The sequence below is a fragment of the Passer montanus genome, unplaced genomic scaffold, assembly GCF_014805655.1.
Source record: "Passer montanus isolate IOZ18808 unplaced genomic scaffold, ASM1480565v1 scaffold1, whole genome shotgun sequence".
Lineage (NCBI taxonomy): Eukaryota > Metazoa > Chordata > Aves > Passeriformes > Passeridae > Passer > Passer montanus.
Window position 1 is genome coordinate 12663222 of NW_024356504.1, and position 19250 is coordinate 12682471.

Here is a 19250-nt window from a genome sequence, read left to right on the forward strand (position 1 = left end):
CAAGCTTCCTAGAGTTCTACATTAACTGCTATTGCCTCAAAGCAGACAGAGGTGACACTATGAACAGCTTAATGAAAAGGCTACTCAATGCACAGAAATCACCAAAAATAGCAACCAAAATGTAGTGGGGCATAAAGGAATGCAAAATAATACTGGCAGTCTCATGCTGCTGTACAATAAACCACAGGTACCTTCTTACCAAGGGAACTGCATTCTGGTCTGATTATTTATCTCAGAAAAGAATAGAGAAAAAAAAATATGTAGACAAATTCAGAAACAAGCAGGAAAAAGAAAGAGGAGCTTTGAAATGTCTCCATTTGGACACAAACTGAAGAGTTTGGGACAGTTGAGAAAGAAAATTCATAACAAGTGATACATTAAAAATATTCATTAGTTCTATACTAAGAAATACCAACAACAGTTTTAAAAAAATAAGGTAAATCAGGCATTCTCACATTTCTTGACCTGTAATACAAGGCAAAGCCACAGTGGACTAAATTGAAGGCCTTGATTTAAGCCCAAAGAAAGTATATATTTCCTCAAAGCTCTAAGTAGCCAACCAAAAGTCATTGCTATTGCTTTTAATTTGAAGTCATGAGTATTACTAGCAGTGTTACAAGGCAAATATGAAAAATGATAATATCTGCATCTATACCAATTTAAAAAATTCAAGTAAAGGATACAGATTTGTATGTTTTCAGGCTTGGATGAAGCCTGAATGAGAAGACTAAAAAACATATTTGCTGACAATGCTCTTACTAAAGTAGCTAATTATTCCATAAGTCCGTGCTACAGGCTTTAATTTGCTTTGTTTTCAGTCTATTTACTATTTAGAACAAAGTGTTGGCTGTAGCAGAGACATGGCAAGGGATTGCTACAGTGATCTCAGTGGGGTTTCTGTGTCCCCAGGATAGCTTTCTGACCTGCATGAAAAAGTTCCACTACTGTGTCCAGAACACAAGACAGAGGATGAAAGAATTTAATTAATTAGGAACAATAAGAGAGCTTTCATTAAAAGTCATGAGGCAAAAGCCGTCCCCAGCCCCAGGAGACAGATTTGACATGCTTTGGAGCAGACTGCTGTGAGTCAGCTGGCAGGAGAAACCCACACACGCTGTGCAGCCACATCCTGTGCCTGGGGTGCTGCCTCGTGTCCCGGCGCAGAGCAGCAGAACCTGGCTCCATCCCATGCTGCAGCCTCAGACCTCTGCTCAGCCTGTGGAATGCACACTCCCTCTTCTCTGCGTGCACAGCAGAGCATTCTCAGGTTGCTTTACATATTACTGTTGTTCAGTGCAGCCTTATTAAACACTCGCAGGTTCGGGCCTAAGGCGTTTTGAATTTACTGCACAAAGCACATATTTTACATCAACAAAACCTTCACTTTAGGTTTTGAAATGCTGATGGGGCTAACATACTGATCATTTGCCTGCCAGGTTATTTTCTAACTTACCATATGCTGGCTGTGAAGTTTTTCCAGAAGGGTGTTGTCTGTGCCTTTGGGGAATCGACTCTCTTCATTCACCAAAGCCAGTAGACCTAGTTTCTACAGCCAAACAAGAGACAAGCTTTTACAGTCAGCAAAAGCTTTAACTACACAGCACTAAGCCAAGAACTGGAGATCTGAACAGACCATTGAGCAATAACCTTTGAGTTATACCCAGCAAAACTCAAACTGAAAGCAGAATTCTGGACAGTTAAGGCATTCAGAAAGCACATCATAAGTAGAGATTGTTTAAAAAAAAAAAAAAACACATTAAGGTTTTACTTGAATGCTAATCCCTGTTTAAAACTGATACCCTTCCTAAGCTTCTCAACAATAAGCTGAGATCTGCTTTCTTGAGCTGGAACCATAGGTAGAACAGCTCATGCTTTTGCCAGGTCACTATGGGAAGAGGATCTAAGCAACTATCTGCTTTTAAAACCAGGAAATGCCAGAGAAGATCTCAAGACACTCAGCAGTCCCCAGTGATTCCTAGAAACTGTGACAGGTAACTGCTTACCTTCTCAATAAGGTCCAGGCACTCTGCATTATCCATCCAGTCAATGGCTTCCCAGTTTATCCCTTCCCTAACAGTCAAGAACAAACAGAAGAAAGTTGTGAAATGCAAGATCCAATGTCCTGGGGCATAGGAGAGCAGAAGTAACTGAGCCTGGCAGCTGTCCCAGGACTCAAAGTGATTTGCAGGAATTAGGCTTTGCTATGGCTGAGGAAAAAGAGTAAGGGACACAATGCACTGCTAACATAAGGAGCTGGAAATAAGAGACAGCCTTTCTCATCCATACCAGTGACTTAGACTGATGCTTTTCTTATAGTCCTTGAGCAAATTTCACATTAACTTTAAGCCTGTGCTCTTTCTGGAGTGATGAGCATCAGCCCACACAGTGGTGATGATGGACAGTTTGCTAGACAGCTTCAAGAGTCAGCTGCTGACCCACCAGTCTGGAAAGCAGGCCTGAAGCACATCTGCCAGAAGATGAAACCACAGTTCACAGGTCCACCATGAGAAGAGACTGGAGAGAGTTTTCAGGGAGTTTTGAAGAGGATGACACTGGTAAGCTTTGGCCTGACATGCAGGGAGCCTAGAGGGTGGCCATGCGTCTTTCAGAGTAGGAACTGATGTACGTACAGCAGTGCAATAATGTACTTTGAAAATCACCCATGACATTCTGTTAATCTGCTGAATGTGTTTTTCCCCCTTACCATCTTCTTATACTCCTGTAATACAGGATATGTCTCTTTTCAGAATTCAGAGAAGCCTAGAATAACTCTTAAGAATACAAGGAAGACTAGAGGCTATGTGTGAAGCTGCTTACTGACATTCTGATACCCCCTCCTTTCAGGTGGAGACTAACATTTCCAAGACACTGGAGCTGTTGCCTCCAAATGCTTCAGAAAAAGCTTCATACTTTAATGTTCAAAGCATTAAGATGAGATACATGAATCTGCTTAATAAGCCTGAGGGAGCAGAGCTTATATGGTGAAAGATGAGCTTTAAGTACATTGCCTTAGAATAATTTGATATGTAGTCAATAAAAAAACCTCTCAAACCTCTCATTCCTTCCAAAGTTTAGCCACAGAACTTAAACTTCTCTGCAATCATCAGGAAAGAATCATTTGTCATGATGGTACCATTTTTAATACAAGGTTCCTGCAATGGTGGAACTGGCCTGAGAAGTGAGCACATAAATAGCCTTGCAATTTTGCAATCTTTAGAATTTAATGAATTGCCTATTCAACCATCTCCCTTTACAAGGCTGCTCTCATTTGCCCTCACTGACCCTATTCAATTCCTTCATTCACAAACATAAAGGCTTCTGTTTCAGAGCAACAACTGAAGTATTTGACTAGCAGCCTTCTCTAGAAGCAGAAATACTCTAGAACATCACAGGTACTTCACAAAATACAATCCAATATGAAGCCCACAGAAGAGGAAAAAGCTGTGCAGAAGGCCCCAAGCTCAGCCTGATGTAAATCTTGCTAAGGAAAAGAGTCCTGTTCACAGTACAGGAATCTCTAGGACAGAAAGAGCTGTCAGATATCTCTAATTGTCTATGTTTAGGGAATTTCCTTTTTGCACACCAGGATTCCGTCTGCATTACACCACCACTGCCACAGATAAATCATTACCAAAGTCAGTCATACACCCAGTGACCATACAGTCTAATGGGTTAAAGCCCAGGAACTTTCCATTCAGCTGAGAGACAGAAGGAACTCTGGAGTTTCTAAACACTACAATGGAGAATGCTTTTTCCTGGAGACAAGCGACTTATGCTGGCAAAGCACATGGGCAATGCTTATCAAGACACATCCACGGTCAGGGCTGTACTAAGGCCCAGCTGCCTCTCCTGCTTCAGTGGCAGGGACTGAGCAGCACAGGAGAAGTGATGTCCTCCCTCCTCCTACCCATGAAAACAGTGGGGCCCCACTCCCACTGTTTGTCACCTGTTGTACTCCAGCTGCTCCAAGGAGAAGATGTGTTTGTTGAAATATTCCTGGAGTTTCTCATTTGCATAGTTAATGTTAAACTGCTCAAAACGATTCACCTGCAAGAAGAAGCAATTATCAAGTTTTACATTCTTGTTCCTGAGCTCTAAAAGAATCTATACCAGCAAAAGGGAAGGTGCCAGGCTTGGAGTAAAGCCAAAAAACATAGTGGCATCAGGTGCATATGAGGAGGACAGTATGGAGAGGTCCACTAGGAAAACAGCTTTTGTAGCCCATGAAAGGTTAATTCAGTAAACCTAATTCATAGTAAAGCATGCTAAAGACAATTATGTTTCTCTTCTTGGAAGAAAGAAAGAAATTCTTTCTGTTTCTGTTAACAGTTCTGTTAGAACTGTTAGGTCACAGGGCCTTCTCTTCTGTGAAATATCTGAGCAGTCACTCTATGACTGCTCAACATACATCCCACATCAGCTGTAGTTAGGAGCATCACATGCAGGATTCCCCACACAATGCAAAACAGATGTAAATAAACAATGTACATATAGGATTTGGATAGTTGGTTTACATACAAATCAAAAATTCAGTATTATCTATCACAGCAGATCTGCTTAGGGTCTGTATCACAAACAGACCTTGAACATCAGCCTGAATATGGCTGGCAAAAATGGGCAGCTAAATATATCTTTCTGCTTTCAGGGGAAAGTGGCAGGGTAGAGATTCCAGAATGCCCTATGCTATCCTTACCAGGATGCAAACCACCAAAGTTTCTTCCAATATGCATCAACATCTCCAAAACCAACCCACCCCACAAAAAACAAAATCCTGACCTGAAAGTTCTCGAAGCCAAAGATATCCAGGATGCCCACAGACTTAAAGTTTTCCTTGCCTTTGATCTTTGTGTTAATCTTGCTAATGAGCCATGAAAAACACTGGGAATACAGTGCCATAGAGAGGGAGTCCCTGGAGTCAGCTGCCTGTAAATACAGAGAGAAAAAATGAGTCACAAAGAGAACAGAAGGCATAAGGGCCACACGAGTCCCTGTGGACTGCAGGCTCCTCCACTCCTCTTCAGGTTTCTCAGCCTCTGTACTGGCTGTGCACAGCGCAGTATTTATTTGTAACAAGTTTTCAAGTAGCCAGACCACACACAGACAAGCCATAATCTTTGGATATGCACTTGAGAGGGTGAAGAAAGTAACAAAATCAGTGGCATTTTTTGGAACAAGTGCTGAGACAGGGAAGGTGGCAAAATACCTCACAACTAAGCCCACGGGAGTAATTTGTATCACCTGAGCCAACATTGGCAGTGACAGGCAAGGTATCTCGGTTCAGTTCTCCTAGCAGAGCTGTCAAATGGGTGTCTGCTCAGTTTTCAAAAAACTGGTAGGGCAGGATTTAATATTCTGACTATTCTGTCACCAAGTTGCCCTCAAAAATTCTCTTTCCAAAGCATTCCTGCAAACAGCATTATCCTACTGGAATCCAATTAGGCTGGCCAACAGCCAGGACACATGCTCCAGAAGTTCATGGGTTGAAACTTTGCTGCAGTTGACTCAACATCCGCTGCAGATACCATAACCAAGTGTCACACATGAAAAAAAAAAACTTAAATTGAGATCACTAACAGGCAGTAGCTAATTGAGTGTATGTAAGCATGTGGATGAACATCCAAAATCAAACTTCTGGTATTTCAAGCAAAAGCCTACTACCTGATAGCTGCACAAGGAGTGGGCTGGTTGCATATTTTGATAACACTTGGACAAACAAAAGTGGCACACCTTAAATCCTCCAATTAATAAAGAGACATAAGACAGAACCACAAACTGGGAGTCGGATCATGTGCTGTCTTCTGCACATAAACTATTTAGAAAGGGAAACCAGAGTTCAGGGTTCTGGAAAGACAAGAAGGCCAAAAATAAGGGTCCCTAACAAGAAGACATGATCTCAGAGGACAGAAAAAGGAGCCAGGAGAGAAGATGACAAAGATCATGACTGGAAGAAAGATTCTGGAAATGGGGAAAGATCCTGGAGATCAGACACATGGAGATGAATGTCAGGGCATGCCCAAGGACCTTGGCTGGTAGTACCTGAGACTGATAACTGCAATGCACAATACAAACCCAGACAAGCTTTTGCCCAACCCTCTTGGACAAGCCACAAACTCCCAGTTGGGAAAAGAAGTTGAGATCTAGAGAATTCCAGAGAATGTAATGCTGAGAGGAGAGCGAGCTAGTACATGAAATAATCAAGTGGGGTGAAAGCTGTAATCTTGTCATTTCATAAATAAACCACAGCAAATACATTACAGCTTGTTCCCTCTGTCTTGCCTGTGACACCAGCAGGGCAATTCCTTCAGTAGGCCAGACCAGCAATGACAGATCTTCTAAATGCACCCTCACCCCCTTCAGTTTTACAACCCTAAATAACATGAGCTCGTTGCTAATGGCACAGGTCAACTTCCAGTGCCTCACAAACTTCTGAGGACCAGCCTGCCAGATCCTCCTTTTCACCCAACCACACTGGTTTTCTCCTCCTTGGTACTATTTCCTCTTCAGCAGCTCAAAGTTGACACAGAATAACCTCCCTTCTCTACTGAAGAGAACATTTCAAAGCACGGGCACACACGCCTTTTCTGGCTATTTCTTCTCTCCATCAGATGATCTGCCTTATTGGTTGGGACTAAGAATGCCCTCAAGGCCATGCCTCTGCAGTGTATCTGTCTATGCAGTAAGTTGGACACATTTTCCAGGAACAGCACCTCCCCATCCAGCTGTAAGCAAAGCCACTTTCCCCACAATATGGCTCAAATGAGATTCTCAAAGGCGCCTTTCATCCTCCCAGCTCTGCCTGCCTTGAGGCCAGTTCATCCATTCAGCCCACTGAAATGTCAGAGCTCAGAGGGGTAACGAGCCCATTACATAATGAGAAATCCCCAGCAATTCTACCCCAGCACAAGTGGGAATAGGTGGGTGCAGCACTTAGGGCTTAGGCAGGAGCAGCCTTTACAGTGTTGAGTGCTCACCTAATGAAGACAGCTAAATGGCAGCATCCAGTTGCTATCACAATTTTCTTGTGGCCTTGGTACTTCATTGGGCTGCAAGCAGTAAGTGTGGGGGTCCAGTATGCACACATGTGGGGAACAGCTATACCATCAGGGAAAGCTCTGTTCAGGGAGACTCTGTAAATCCATTGCTGTGGACTGCATGAACTGCCTCTGGTATTATCTGTTATCCAGCCTTGCACACTTCTAGAGAAAGATGTGGCTTATTTAGAATAGATAGCTGAGAAGAAAACGGTGGTGTTTGATATTGAGGATATCTACCACAGTCTACAGGCTGAAAAATATTTTTCACATAATTTCACTGCAAAGAAAGGTCACAGACTACGCAGAAAAATGAGACAATTTCTTAAAGGAAAGCTTAGTTTGTGATATATTAGCATGTGTGTCCACCACAAGAAAACAAGCAACTACTCTACCATAATGAGCACTGCTGACACTTCACCTTGAACACAGTGCCCAGTTAGGGGCACTCCACTTCTTAAAAGATGTGGGAAAACAGAGACAGAAGACAAAGAGATTTAGAAAATTACTTACAAGGAAGCACTGAAGGAACTGGATTGTTTAGCTTAGAAAAGAGAACACCACATGAAAAACTTCACAGAAGCCAAAGCTTGTAAGGTGGACAGCTGGGATAATCTAAAATATGAGGAAAATCTTTTCAACTCCAGACTCCACTGCAGCTAAAGCAGGATACTTAAAGATGCTGTGAAATTCTTTCCATGGGAAATCTGAAGGAAAGTTAGACAGACATCCATCAGAGAGAGTCTAGTAACTCTGGGTTCTCTGCCAATGTAGGCGTTGGATTGATAACCCTCTGCAGTCTGTGCCAGCACATGATTTCCATTACAGATGTTCATTTTGCTATAACAATGTGCCTTTTCCATCCTAGTAATAGTACTCCCTGTCTTCCAGTGTCTTGTATTTTAATAATGACAGAGGATTTTCTACAGTTATCTGTGCATGGACCTAAAACACCAAGAGTGCCCTCAAGTGATCAGCAACACCACAAGAGCTACATATCAGTTTATTTGATCCTCCTTTGTGGTTGTATGGATCCAGAAAGAAGCCGCTGTGGGGTAGCAGCCTAACATCTCTCAGATGTTTTGTGGGAATTGTGTGCCAGCTTTTACTTTCCAGTAAACACAGTGCAGCCTGGAAGTTCTGCAGGTTAAAGCATACACACATGCAATTACCACAAAGCATCTGATGCACCTTCTCACGACACAAATATGACCAGCTCCTCGTGAGTGAAGGTGACTTAAAACCAGTATTGTGCACTGGCATTTGCAGGTGGACTCCCCCTGTAAAGCCTGAAAAGCAGAGTCAACACTGGGACCTGAGCTACCAATAAGGGCAAAATACCTGAGGAAACAGGAGGCCCTAGGCTGGAATGGGTGACACAGGAGGAAGACTCAGGGCCTGGAAATGCAGAAGTGGCAGAAGTGGAAGGATACACGAGGACGCTTACCTGCTCCACAGTGAGAGGGGAGCTGATCTCTTCCCCACGCAGAATCATGGACCTCTGTGTCAGCACTTCAGAAAGCTGAAAGGCATCCAAGCCCAGGAGGTCACTGGCAACATTCAGCACTAAAAGGAAGACACAGACACACGTTTTTCTCCTGCATGGATCCCCATCACTCATAGGGATATTTTTGCAGTTCAGTGAGGAAGTCCCAGAGACTTCTACAAGGCAGGTGACTAAACCCCAGCACAAAACACACTCCCTCTTACTTGAGTCTCTTGGGCATACCCAAAGCTGTAGGTTCACATACCCAGTCTGAGGCTCATATACCCATTATAGAGCACAGTCAGGTACTCATGTTAGTCAGCCTTCCAGCTGACAACAGGAAGAGCAAAACCATGCTTAAGACTCGGCACCAGCAAAACACTGCATGAGAAGATATGTTTTTGTAAAAGCAGAATACTGCAGCCTGAGCATGGGATTGCTAAACTTGGATGTTAAGATGAGAGGCAATTAACTTAAGACTTGAAGAAACACGTGTAATACGTATTTATTGCTTCTGTCTGTTTTGGGACTCACTTTGCAGACCAGCTCAGATTAAACAGCCGTAACAGAGTGCATTCTAGCAACTGCTTCAAATGAAGATGGGGGAAAGTCTCTAACAAATCACTTTTATCTCAAACTCCTTCCTGATCCTATTTCTTCCACCTCTCTCAATCCAAAAGAGAAACTGTGAGGCTGTGGATTCAGTATGAGAATATCAATGAGCACAAATGGATCACAAGGCCACAGACCAACTAAATCCCACTGGCACCCGGGAGCCATACATCCTGTGGCAATGCTTCTGTAGAGTTAAACTACAGGGAACCTATGGGTGAAGGCTCTACAGACCAGCATAATAGAGGGAGAAAGGAAAAGGCTTTATTGGGGGCCTTATGGGGCTTTGCATGGTCTACCAAGTTGGCAGGGTCCTACTTGCCTGCTTTTGTTGTAACCTGGGCCCCACCGGCTGTCATGAATTCAACGTTTCCCAAATGAAGTGTGCCAGAAAGAAGTTTGAAGATGTCTCTGATTTCTTCAGTGCTGAAGTCCACCACCTTCATGGCAGTCTGTGCAAAACCAAACAGCTAATGTTAGCTGTATGTACAGCCAAGTACAATGCAACCATCGGGGCCAGGTCCAGTGTGTGTAAGATGTAAAACTCAGAATTACAGCCAGGTTACAGATGTTACTGGATGGCTTCCACATTCTCACTTATTTTCTTCCCTGAAGGATGGATCCATATAAGATACTTAATTTACTCTGATCCGCATAACCCCCTTAATTCATTCTTAGTATAGCAGATTTATGCAGCAACATTTAAAATCAGGCTTTCAGCATTAACTGTTAGATGGCTGGAAAGAGATTATCAGATAATAAGGAAGTATGGCACATTCCCTCTTAATGCCTGCATGTGAGCCGGGGTTTTTGGGGCATAAATTGACTTTGAGAGGTAGGACCTACTCTTCATGCATGTACCCTGTCAGTGGAGCACTCTGGGGTTCTAGTTCCCGTCTTTCCTCCAGCATCTCTTCAGCTGAAGAATAAAGGCCATATTGCCACTGAATCTTCTGCTGTACAGGTGCTGTCTTCCCTTAAATCACACCTAACCAGGAGGTGCTGAAATCCTAAGCTGACTCTACTCGTCTTGCCTGTCTGGTTTCACATACATTATTAAAGCCTTCAGGCCAACAAGCGTTATCAAATAAAACATGAATTTGCACATTCATCCTGCTAATCCCTTAACCTCTGATAAACAGGTGTCTGTTAAATCTCTGTGATATTTCAGAATAGGTGGTTTGCCCAGGTGATATAACTTCACTGGAATATTTCTGGAGAACAGTACCTTCAGACCAAACTCTTCCCCTTCTAATGGTCAGTCTGAGGTTTCCTGAATCAGACTATCTAGGAGGCTTCCACAAACCATTATGGGGTGGGGTTCTGCTACCCCAAATTCTCTATCATTCTAAATTATTATTCATACTATTTCCCAAATACCCCAATTCTGTACACTAAAGCCACTTTTTTAGTCTTGTTTTAGCTGAGTTTTGGACTTGTTGAACACCAAATTTTGGCTTAGGGCAAATCAATTCTGCCTGTGAGATCTAGATCATGCAGCATGTTTAGTCCATGAGACTGTGCCCAAACGCTCAGGAGGAGTTAGGACTGGACTCACCATGACCTTACTGAACATCTCTACATCATTCAGGTTCTCATCAGTCACACAGCCAGACTGGTTCAAGTAGCGGTAAGTCTCTGGCTCACAGAGGGAGAGGCTCTCTGCAACAGAAGAAAAAGAGGCAGGGGACAGACAACAATTTATTTAGCAACCAGTCTTTTAGTCCATAGAAGAAGAGGGTGGGAGGGTGTGCTGTAACAAAGCTTGCAGATGGTATACAAAATAATTTAGAACAGTCAAATCCCAAGCTGCAGAGTCTCAGAAGAATATCTCAATACTGAACTGACTCAAGAAAAAAACTTTTAATTCTAGCTCCAGAACTGTACAGAAAAATAGTCTTAACTGTATACATATGGTAATGATCTCTCAATTAGATATCATCACTTGACACAGAGTTCAGAGACTCACAGTCAGATTTCTGAAGACATTTGGTGCTAAGCAGAGGTTAAAAACTGAACGCAGTTCATAAAACTAAATGTAAAACCAGAATTGGGTCTCTGTATATTTGCCATGCAACCACATCTTAAACACTATCTGCAGATTTGATCCCCCATTTTGAAAAGAACATAGGTGAGCTAAAAGATCAATGGAGAAAGGAGGCAAGGATGATCAAGAGCCAAAACCACATTACAGATAGAGAGGTGAAGCAGCTTGGGACACCAGCTTGGAGAAGTAGATGGGGAGGAATAGCAGAGATCTGCTGAAGAAAAGGATCTGTTTTGTATGTTTTCCCTAAGCAATTGATAATAACCACTATCCCCACTATTTTCCTTTGCTTTATATTGATCTCTGAATTGACCTAAATAGCCATTCCTGCACATACCCCCTAAAACTGAAATCCTCCTCCCTTCTATTCCATCAGACCCAAATATTCCATCTGATTATCCTAACACACAGAAACCAAAAGCATAAAGAAACTCCCCAGCCGCTCAAAGCCAGAGTACAACTGTAACATCTTCCTGCCTGCCTATCTGACCTCACCAGAAACATCATCAGTGCTCAGCAATGCCTGGGACACACACACACAGAAGTTGTTAGGGGGATGCTGCACTACAAAGAGGATTCATCCACGGGCTGAAACTGCCACTTTCTCTGTGTGCACTTTTCCAGACCCACCTCTCCCTTCCCCAAGTACATAGCTATAAACCTTTGTTCAGACACAAGACATGTTTTGGCTCTAGTATCTCCACTACATCGCTGGTCTTTGTAATTCTTCTCTCTACTATTACCTATACTGAATATTTGTTCTAAAAATATATCTATCAGTCCATCCTTTGAACTCCTTGAACAGCTCCCACCAGCAACTGAATCAAGACTCTACCCTTCCTCTGCCTCTATCACCTTATCACTGTGCACATATTTTTCCTTCAGCACAGAATGCCTGAAGTCTTTTTTCATAAGGAATTTTTGTCATCCTCAGCCTCTCTTAACCCTCCTTTCTGTTTCCCACAAAATCACTGTATGGCTGGCCTTCAAGAAGAAGTTACATATCAAGTACATGAACTATCCATGTTCTGACTTATATCTGCTTCACATGTTGGATTGGAAACAGGACAAGAGTCATATCCCAGAAAATGAAATTACCTTTCTGCTCCCCGCTCACACCAGCTAGCAGAGCATAAAAGATGTGGTAATTCCGCTCCCCGGGGTTCTGGTGTACCACCCTGTTCTGAAACAAAGAATACAAGAGTAGCCAGCAGAAAAAGATCAGACTTGTGGCTGCAAAGGCAAAGAGAAGACCAGGATACAGGTAAATCTCCAGGGTCAATGCACAAGAGGGGTTTCTTGCTATTTAACAATGGTTTTGTCAAAGTAAATCCTACATCAAGATCTTTGTGGCTGTGCAACTGAGCATACACACTAACAAACTGAACTTTGTCAGTTCTGGCCCTGCTCCTCAGTGAATTCCTGACTCCAAAGTAAACTACATCCAGTCAGAGATGCCTGCATTTGGAGTTGTACCCATATGCTTCCCTGTGGAGCTGCATTTCCAGGTACTTCTCACTCCCTTTCTCCTCAGTAAACAGTTTTTCTTGGAGTCTGTCTGTAATGCACAGAGTTTATCAAAGATGGGAGAACAGGCTGTGATAGACACAGAACAAACATTGCTCCTCTGCCTCTTCCTCCGCTGGGACAGTTGCAGTAGTAACACCTCAGGAGCTGACGCCTACATGCTGCAGTGCACACAGCCTCATCCAGGAGGTGATCTGGCACTGCCACACCTTCTCTGAGGAGAGGGCTCACCCAGCACTCAGTGGAGGTGATACCTACCTTTTCCAGTAAATCTGAATAGCATGTTAAGGAAAAAACATCCAAGTGACAGAAGCAGAGATTTCTTGATGACAGGCAAAAAATCTTCTAGAAACATTGGGATGAACCCTGCAACAAATCATGAAATAACTGACACTTTGCAAAGCAGGTAAAGAGTGCTTCTAAACATCATCTTAGCTCATCCTCTCTATTCACTGTCTAAGGAGGTATGATATGCCAAAGAGAGATTTCAAAGGGCAGGGCCAGGTAAAGCACAGATAAACTAACAAAAGATGAGCCACATTAGGGACACCTGGAAAGATTAGAGGCCACTCTTATCTGAAAGCCTGCATTGCACACAGCAAGTCTTGCATCAGTTCCCATTGCTGCTGCAGGAGACTGCTATCTTAAATCTACTGACAGCACAAAGAGCAGAGGCCAAACAATCCAAACCTGTCATTTACAACAGCAGTAAATTCATCTGGCTGCTACTCCAGTGGCAATTGGTGTGGCTTGCAGTCAGCAGCAGCTTTGAACATACATCAGGAAATGTAGCCAGGGCAGCTTGACCTCCCTCATGGAGACAAAAGAGATGTCAAAGCCTTTGGGAGAGGGGTACCTGGCCATACAGGGAAGGAAGTCATCATGGCTTAACACAGTTTGACTGTGTCCAATCTTCACTGTCCTTCTTGTCACTGGAACAGGTTCCCCACAGAAGTGGTCATGTCACCAAGCTCATCAGAGTACAAGGAACATCTGGACAATGTTCATAAGTCATATGATTTCATTTTAGGTAGTCCTGAGAGGAGCAGGGAGTTGGACTTAATGACCCTTATGGGTCCTTCCCAACTTGAGATATTCTGTGATTCTATGACTAGGGTTCCAAGGTCCACTGAAGATGGCAGCCCAAAACAGATACTCATAATTCTCTTATTTATTCCTACTTTGGTCTCACTTTTCTCAGTCATTAATTCATTGGCAGAGCTAAGATAAGTGAACAATTTTATGTGGAGCAAACAGGATGTAATCAACCTAGGGGATCTTCCGAGGTAGAAAAATCCAGGGTTTTAAGGAGTGTTGAGATTAAGGAAGTGAAAAGTCAAACTACACCCCTACCTAAAGCAGTACTGAGACAAAAGGTTCCCAGAGTTAGGTGCTGCAGAGCCACAAAACAAACACTTATTCCCTCTTTAAGTTGCAAATTTGCCCACAGCTGTAAATTGACTTTGAAGAACTTTGATGAGGGATTTCCTGACCTACACTGAGCTCCTCCTTGTCTTTGCTCACTCCATCCATTTCTGGTGCACTGCAGAAAAGGATACAGTCAGTTACTCTGCCTCCCTGGATGTGCCCATGTTGAGAGAAGTGCAGCTGGATGAACTTGCCAAAGCGACTGGAGTTGTTGTTATAAACTGTCTTGGCATTTCCAAAGGCCTCCAGAATGGGGCTGTAGAAACAAGGCAATGAGGATATCATTAGTGATGGGATATCATTAAAACAAGTGTGTGCCCAGTCTTCTGACATTTGCACGCTGTGTTCTGCCACGAGAGATTTATTTGTTACAGCACAAGCCTGGACAAGCAGGAAGAGCTCAAGGGAAAGGAGGGATGGCAAGAGCAATTTAACACGCTGCTAGATAAATTTTAAACCTTTGGGATTGCAGTTAATTAAATCAGTCCCCAGTCTGTATGGGCAGCTGGTGCACACACTGTCAGGGGCATTCCGCACCAGTGTGGCTTGAGGAAATGAAAGGTGGCAAGAGCCAACCAGGCTGTGTCCTCAACACAGCACATCCCATGAATACAAGTGTACTTTTTTAAGGATTTTCAGAAGCATTAGACATATACAGCAAACACTCTGTAGCTTTAAACCACATACTTCTATATTCATTCTACCTTTTTTCCTTCTGCCTTTGATAAACCATCTTGTAAAATTACAGGCAAACATCTTCAAACTAACAAACAGTAATAAAACAATTTGTTTGGTACTTAAATTTTATACTCGAACACGCAAGCCCTTGTTACCTAAATCTTGCTTAGGCTGATATATGTTACATGGTTTCCAAGTAGAGGGACTATACACACACTATACATTTGGAAAATACATTCTAAGAGAGTATCATCATCCACTTCAGGTAAAAAAAAAAAAATAGGGACAAAAAAAATTATCACCAAACATCAGACAAGCCATAAATTGAAGAATTTTGTCTGCTATGCACCTTCCCATCTTCAAGAAAAAACAGTTAAAATGCTTGGTACACAGAACAGTACAAGGGAAAAGCCTAAACCACTCAAACTGACACACAGAATCCGGGATTAAAATATTCACTTCTGCAATTAAGCCAATTCCAAAATAATCTGAAGGGCTGACAAGCAAGAAATCAGAGATGCTACAAGAACACCCTGTATGTTTTCATGTCTAACTTTAAAACATACGTAGTTTTAAACAAAAATTATTGCTGTTATTACCCTGAGAAATACTGGCTTTTAAATATCTCTACAGATCCATTGTGCAGTCACACTGGAGACTGGGGCAGATATGGGATTATTCATGAATTAGTAACTAAGGCATAAAAAATAACCACAACTAGACACCCTGGAGTTTGCAGAAGGCTTCAGGCCCTGCAAGGGTTAGCCAAGGGAGAGCTGTGCTTAAGGAAATAGTCAACAACCTTCAGGAAAATCCAGGCAGTACTTTCCTAACACCTGTTGAAACAATTGCTTTCAAGTAATAAGGATAGAAATGAAAATTCCTCTGTTGTAACACACTACAACCATTGAAATGCCAGTTAGAGAAATGTGGGTGCACAGATCAGGAAAGTTCCTTGCCCTGGAGGATTTGAACTCCAAGACCCACACCTCTGAAACAAGTATGTAAATAAGGACACTGCACAGAAATATCCACATCACTGCCATGGATCAACAAAATTAACAGGGACAGACAGGAAAAGGGAGGACAGCATTGTTCCTTAGTATGTGCTGGGCTGCAAGCATGAAAATCCACCAAAAGTGAACCTGAGGAGGGCCACTGTCAGAGCAAGTGCAGCTGAACTCCGAACACGTGAGGCAGGGTCCATAGGAGCAGCAGCAGCTTCTGGGTCTGGGCCAGGCTTTCAGCTTCTTGTCTTCAGAGAAAAGGTAACAAATCAGATTCTCTTGCACTCACATTGCAATAGTTCATGTAGCACTAGAGATGTACACAGAACAGGTCGTGATCTCTTACTTCACTCCAGCTCACAGCTGTGGCATCTCACAGACTCAGGAATCACCTACCCACCATCATAAGCTCTCTGGATCACTGTCAAGTTATCACTTCACTGCTAAGAGTGCTTGAGCCTTCTAAGCCGCTTGCCTTAAAGCAGATTTTGCAGATCTTAAGTCCTGTCTGTACTGCTCTTCAGAGCTTTTTTCCAATTTGCCTCCATGCCTGCTAAGACCTGCACACCTGCAAAGGATAAATCATCCAACAACAGTCTCTGGAACACCAGGGCCAAGGGCAGCAGCTCTTCTCCTCAAGGCTGCTCTGCTTTATAAGGACCTAAAACCCACAGTGCTCTCACAGCTGCCTCCTCTGGGGGTTTCTGCAGCTATCACAGGCTCCATCTGGGACTAATCTGCAGCCTCAGCCTTGACAGTACCAAACTGCAGGACTGCCAGCAAGGCTCTTCAGCCACAGGCAAGACAGTCTGGGAAATTTTAATGCAATTTGTTTAATATAATTCAGGTATTGAGGAAAACAAGGACACAAACAACAAAACAAATGTATCTTTCCTGCCACTTCCCCAGGCTTACCTCAAGTCAAACACCTACTGTCCTCCATTTCTTAGATTTCTTTTGTACCTCAAGTTACACCCATTCCCTCAAAACTTCCCCCAGCATCGCAGCACAGGAGCCTGGGGTCACACTGGGACTGCTTCTCTCTTGTCATTCTTTGCTTCCTTATTTTCTCTGCTGCTCTTTGCCACTTACTGGCTTTCCTCAGCCACACTTTGCTTCTTCAAGTTTTCCAGATACGTTTTGCCTTCCCTGTTCCAGCATAGGTCACCTGTGGACTATGGTCTCTCAGGGGCGTCAGGACCTCTTCTGGCATGAAGTATTTTCCCTGAAATGTGTCTCCATTCCCTCTTTGCTGCCAGCTTCTCTCTCAAACACATTTGATTCAGGCACCATGCGCTTCCCTGCTTGTCTGATGCCTCATCAGGGTTTAGGTGGGTGGTGGTTGTTCCCTGGTGCCAGCTCCCATGGATGGTTCTCCATGAAATCACTTACCAGGACAGCAGGAGAGCTGCCAGGTTGCCCGTGGGACCCCTGAGGGCAAGACAAACCAGCAGCCTGAAACACAGGGAGGCTGGGGAAAGCAGGAGCTCATGGAGGAAACCAGGAGCCAGAGACTGACCACTGTGAGGACAGCTACAGTCGAGAGCTAGAGCATTAATTCTCCAGCTTAGGAGACACATCCCCACACTGCTGTTGGAAAGAAGCCTAATCCATCCACGGACAGCTGGGAGAGCAGCCAGGGGGAGGCATCGCGGCAGGACGGCAACCTTAGCGTTTCCCTGATGTGACATCATGCTGTGATCCTCTCTACCCAGCTCTGGCTCCATCCCTGCCCAGAAGGCAGGGCTCCCCAAAGGCAGGGCCCCCCAAAGGCAGGCTGGCCCAGCACTCTGGGTGCCCACGAGGGTGACTGTACCTGCTTTCCAGGATGGCTTCTTCCACGTGAGTGCTCTTCTCAGACACAGGGGCCCCGAGGGAGGTCTGGCTCATGGCTGACAGGAATTTCAGTAGCAACTTGGTGCTCTCAGTTTTTCCAGCTCCACTTTCTCCACTGTCAAGAAAAAACATACATTTCATTCACAAATCCAGGACAGACAGAGCTGACGACCATCCTACCCACGGCACAGAAGTGATCTCTAGGAGCAAAGGTGTGACATCTCCGCTGTGACAAGCAGGGATCAGGCAAAGGCTGGGAGGGTGGCGTGGGCATGCAGGCAGATGTCAATGCAAACGGAACAGCAGGAGCAAGGCGTGTGATGCGGCCACGGAGTAGCTGGTTCTCCATCTCTAACCTTATCAGAACACACTGGCTGTCATGACGCTTCCACAAGCAGCAGTAGCACTCGTTAGCGGTGGCGAAGATATGGGGAGGCAGCTCACCCAGGCGGTGCTGTCTGTACAGCTCTATGGCATCCACACCGTACAGACCAGGGATGGGTTTGTAGGGGTTTACTGATGCCAAGATGGAGCCAATGTTTGTCTACGGGGAAAAAACAAAACACAGAAAGGAAATGAAGCGAGCTCCTGGGAAAAAAAAAAATCACAACAAAGGCAGACCCTGAAATAAGTCACGGTGAAGGAGAAAGCCTAAATAAGGACACTAGGCTTCAGCAGAGAGCTGCACAATTTGGCAAAGATGTCAAATCCCAGAGAAGGAGCTGTACAGCTGGGTATGGATGGGGCACTCTGAATTTTGCTGCTTTATAACATTTGTATCCAGTTGTCCTTATTAAATTAAGCTTCCACAATTTAAAAACGTGAAGCCATCTTCACACCCAGCTACTTTGCACTGCGCTTGAAGCTGAGTAGCAGAGCCAGGACTGAAAGAGTGTCAGTAGACACCTTCAATGCCCCCATCCACAGTCCTAAGTAAAGGGGGCTTAGAAGGGTTCAAGAACCTCCTGAACAGAGTTGGAACACAAACACACACACACTATACCCATGTGCAAAGAACCACTAAAGCATATAATTGTTCTTCTGCTGAAAAAATGCTGTTTGGTGCAGCTTAATTCATTTGGTAAACCAAATCAAAATTGACAGCTGAAGATAAAGCTCTGGATTTCAAGTCAAAACATTTCTATATTTTCTAAATATTTTATTTTGAAAACATTTATTTTGAAAATCTCATAGTCCAAAAAAAGAGGTAGCAAGATTTAAAATAAAATACCCAGAAAACAACACTGAATTTCAAATGTATTATTTTGCGCAGTGAGAAGGAAATTAATTTTGCTTTTTGGGGCATGACTTTTTCGGTTCAGCCAACCAGCTGAAGTCCAGTTACTCTCAGAGCTGTAGTTCAGAGCAATGGTGCCACCTCTCTCCTAATGATGGCTTTGTAATATGGTCAACATCCATGCTGCTGGGGTGGTGGACCCCCTCACAGGGACATCCTGGACTGCTCCACTCAAGGAATACCCATTCTCAGCAGACATGACCAAATAAACACTTAGATTGCTGCAGGAGATGTCAAGTTTTGTGGTCAGGGACAACATCTAACATTATTTCCAAACCATGAACTAACTACAAGTCACCCA

General features: G+C 43.7%; 1 protein-coding gene across 3 annotated transcripts in view; it reads right to left on the bottom strand.

Moving 5' to 3' along the window:
• The window catches only part of LOC120498991 (unconventional myosin-X-like), an 89270-nt gene that overhangs the window by 47795 nt on the left and 22225 nt on the right, over positions 1 to 19250 (bottom strand). For 2 of the 3 annotated variants that reach the window (XM_039702337.1, XM_039702345.1), the window contains exons 4-15: positions 18009 to 18196; positions 17633 to 17767; positions 14263 to 14387; positions 12962 to 12975; positions 12275 to 12359; positions 10688 to 10791; positions 9452 to 9581; positions 8479 to 8597; positions 4777 to 4923; positions 3947 to 4047; positions 2004 to 2070; positions 1454 to 1546 (exon numbers count right to left, since the gene is read on the bottom strand). In XM_039702337.1, the coding sequence (XP_039558271.1) occupies positions 1454 to 1546; positions 2004 to 2070; positions 3947 to 4047; positions 4777 to 4923; positions 8479 to 8597; positions 9452 to 9581; positions 10688 to 10791; positions 12275 to 12359; positions 12962 to 12975; positions 14263 to 14387; positions 17633 to 17767; positions 18009 to 18196 (1308 nt within the window). The remainder of the gene's footprint in view (positions 1 to 1453; positions 1547 to 2003; positions 2071 to 3946; positions 4048 to 4776; positions 4924 to 8478; positions 8598 to 9451; positions 9582 to 10687; positions 10792 to 12274; positions 12360 to 12961; positions 12976 to 14262; positions 14388 to 17632; positions 17768 to 18008; positions 18197 to 19250) is intronic. The other variant, XM_039702353.1, reaches the window with a different exon arrangement.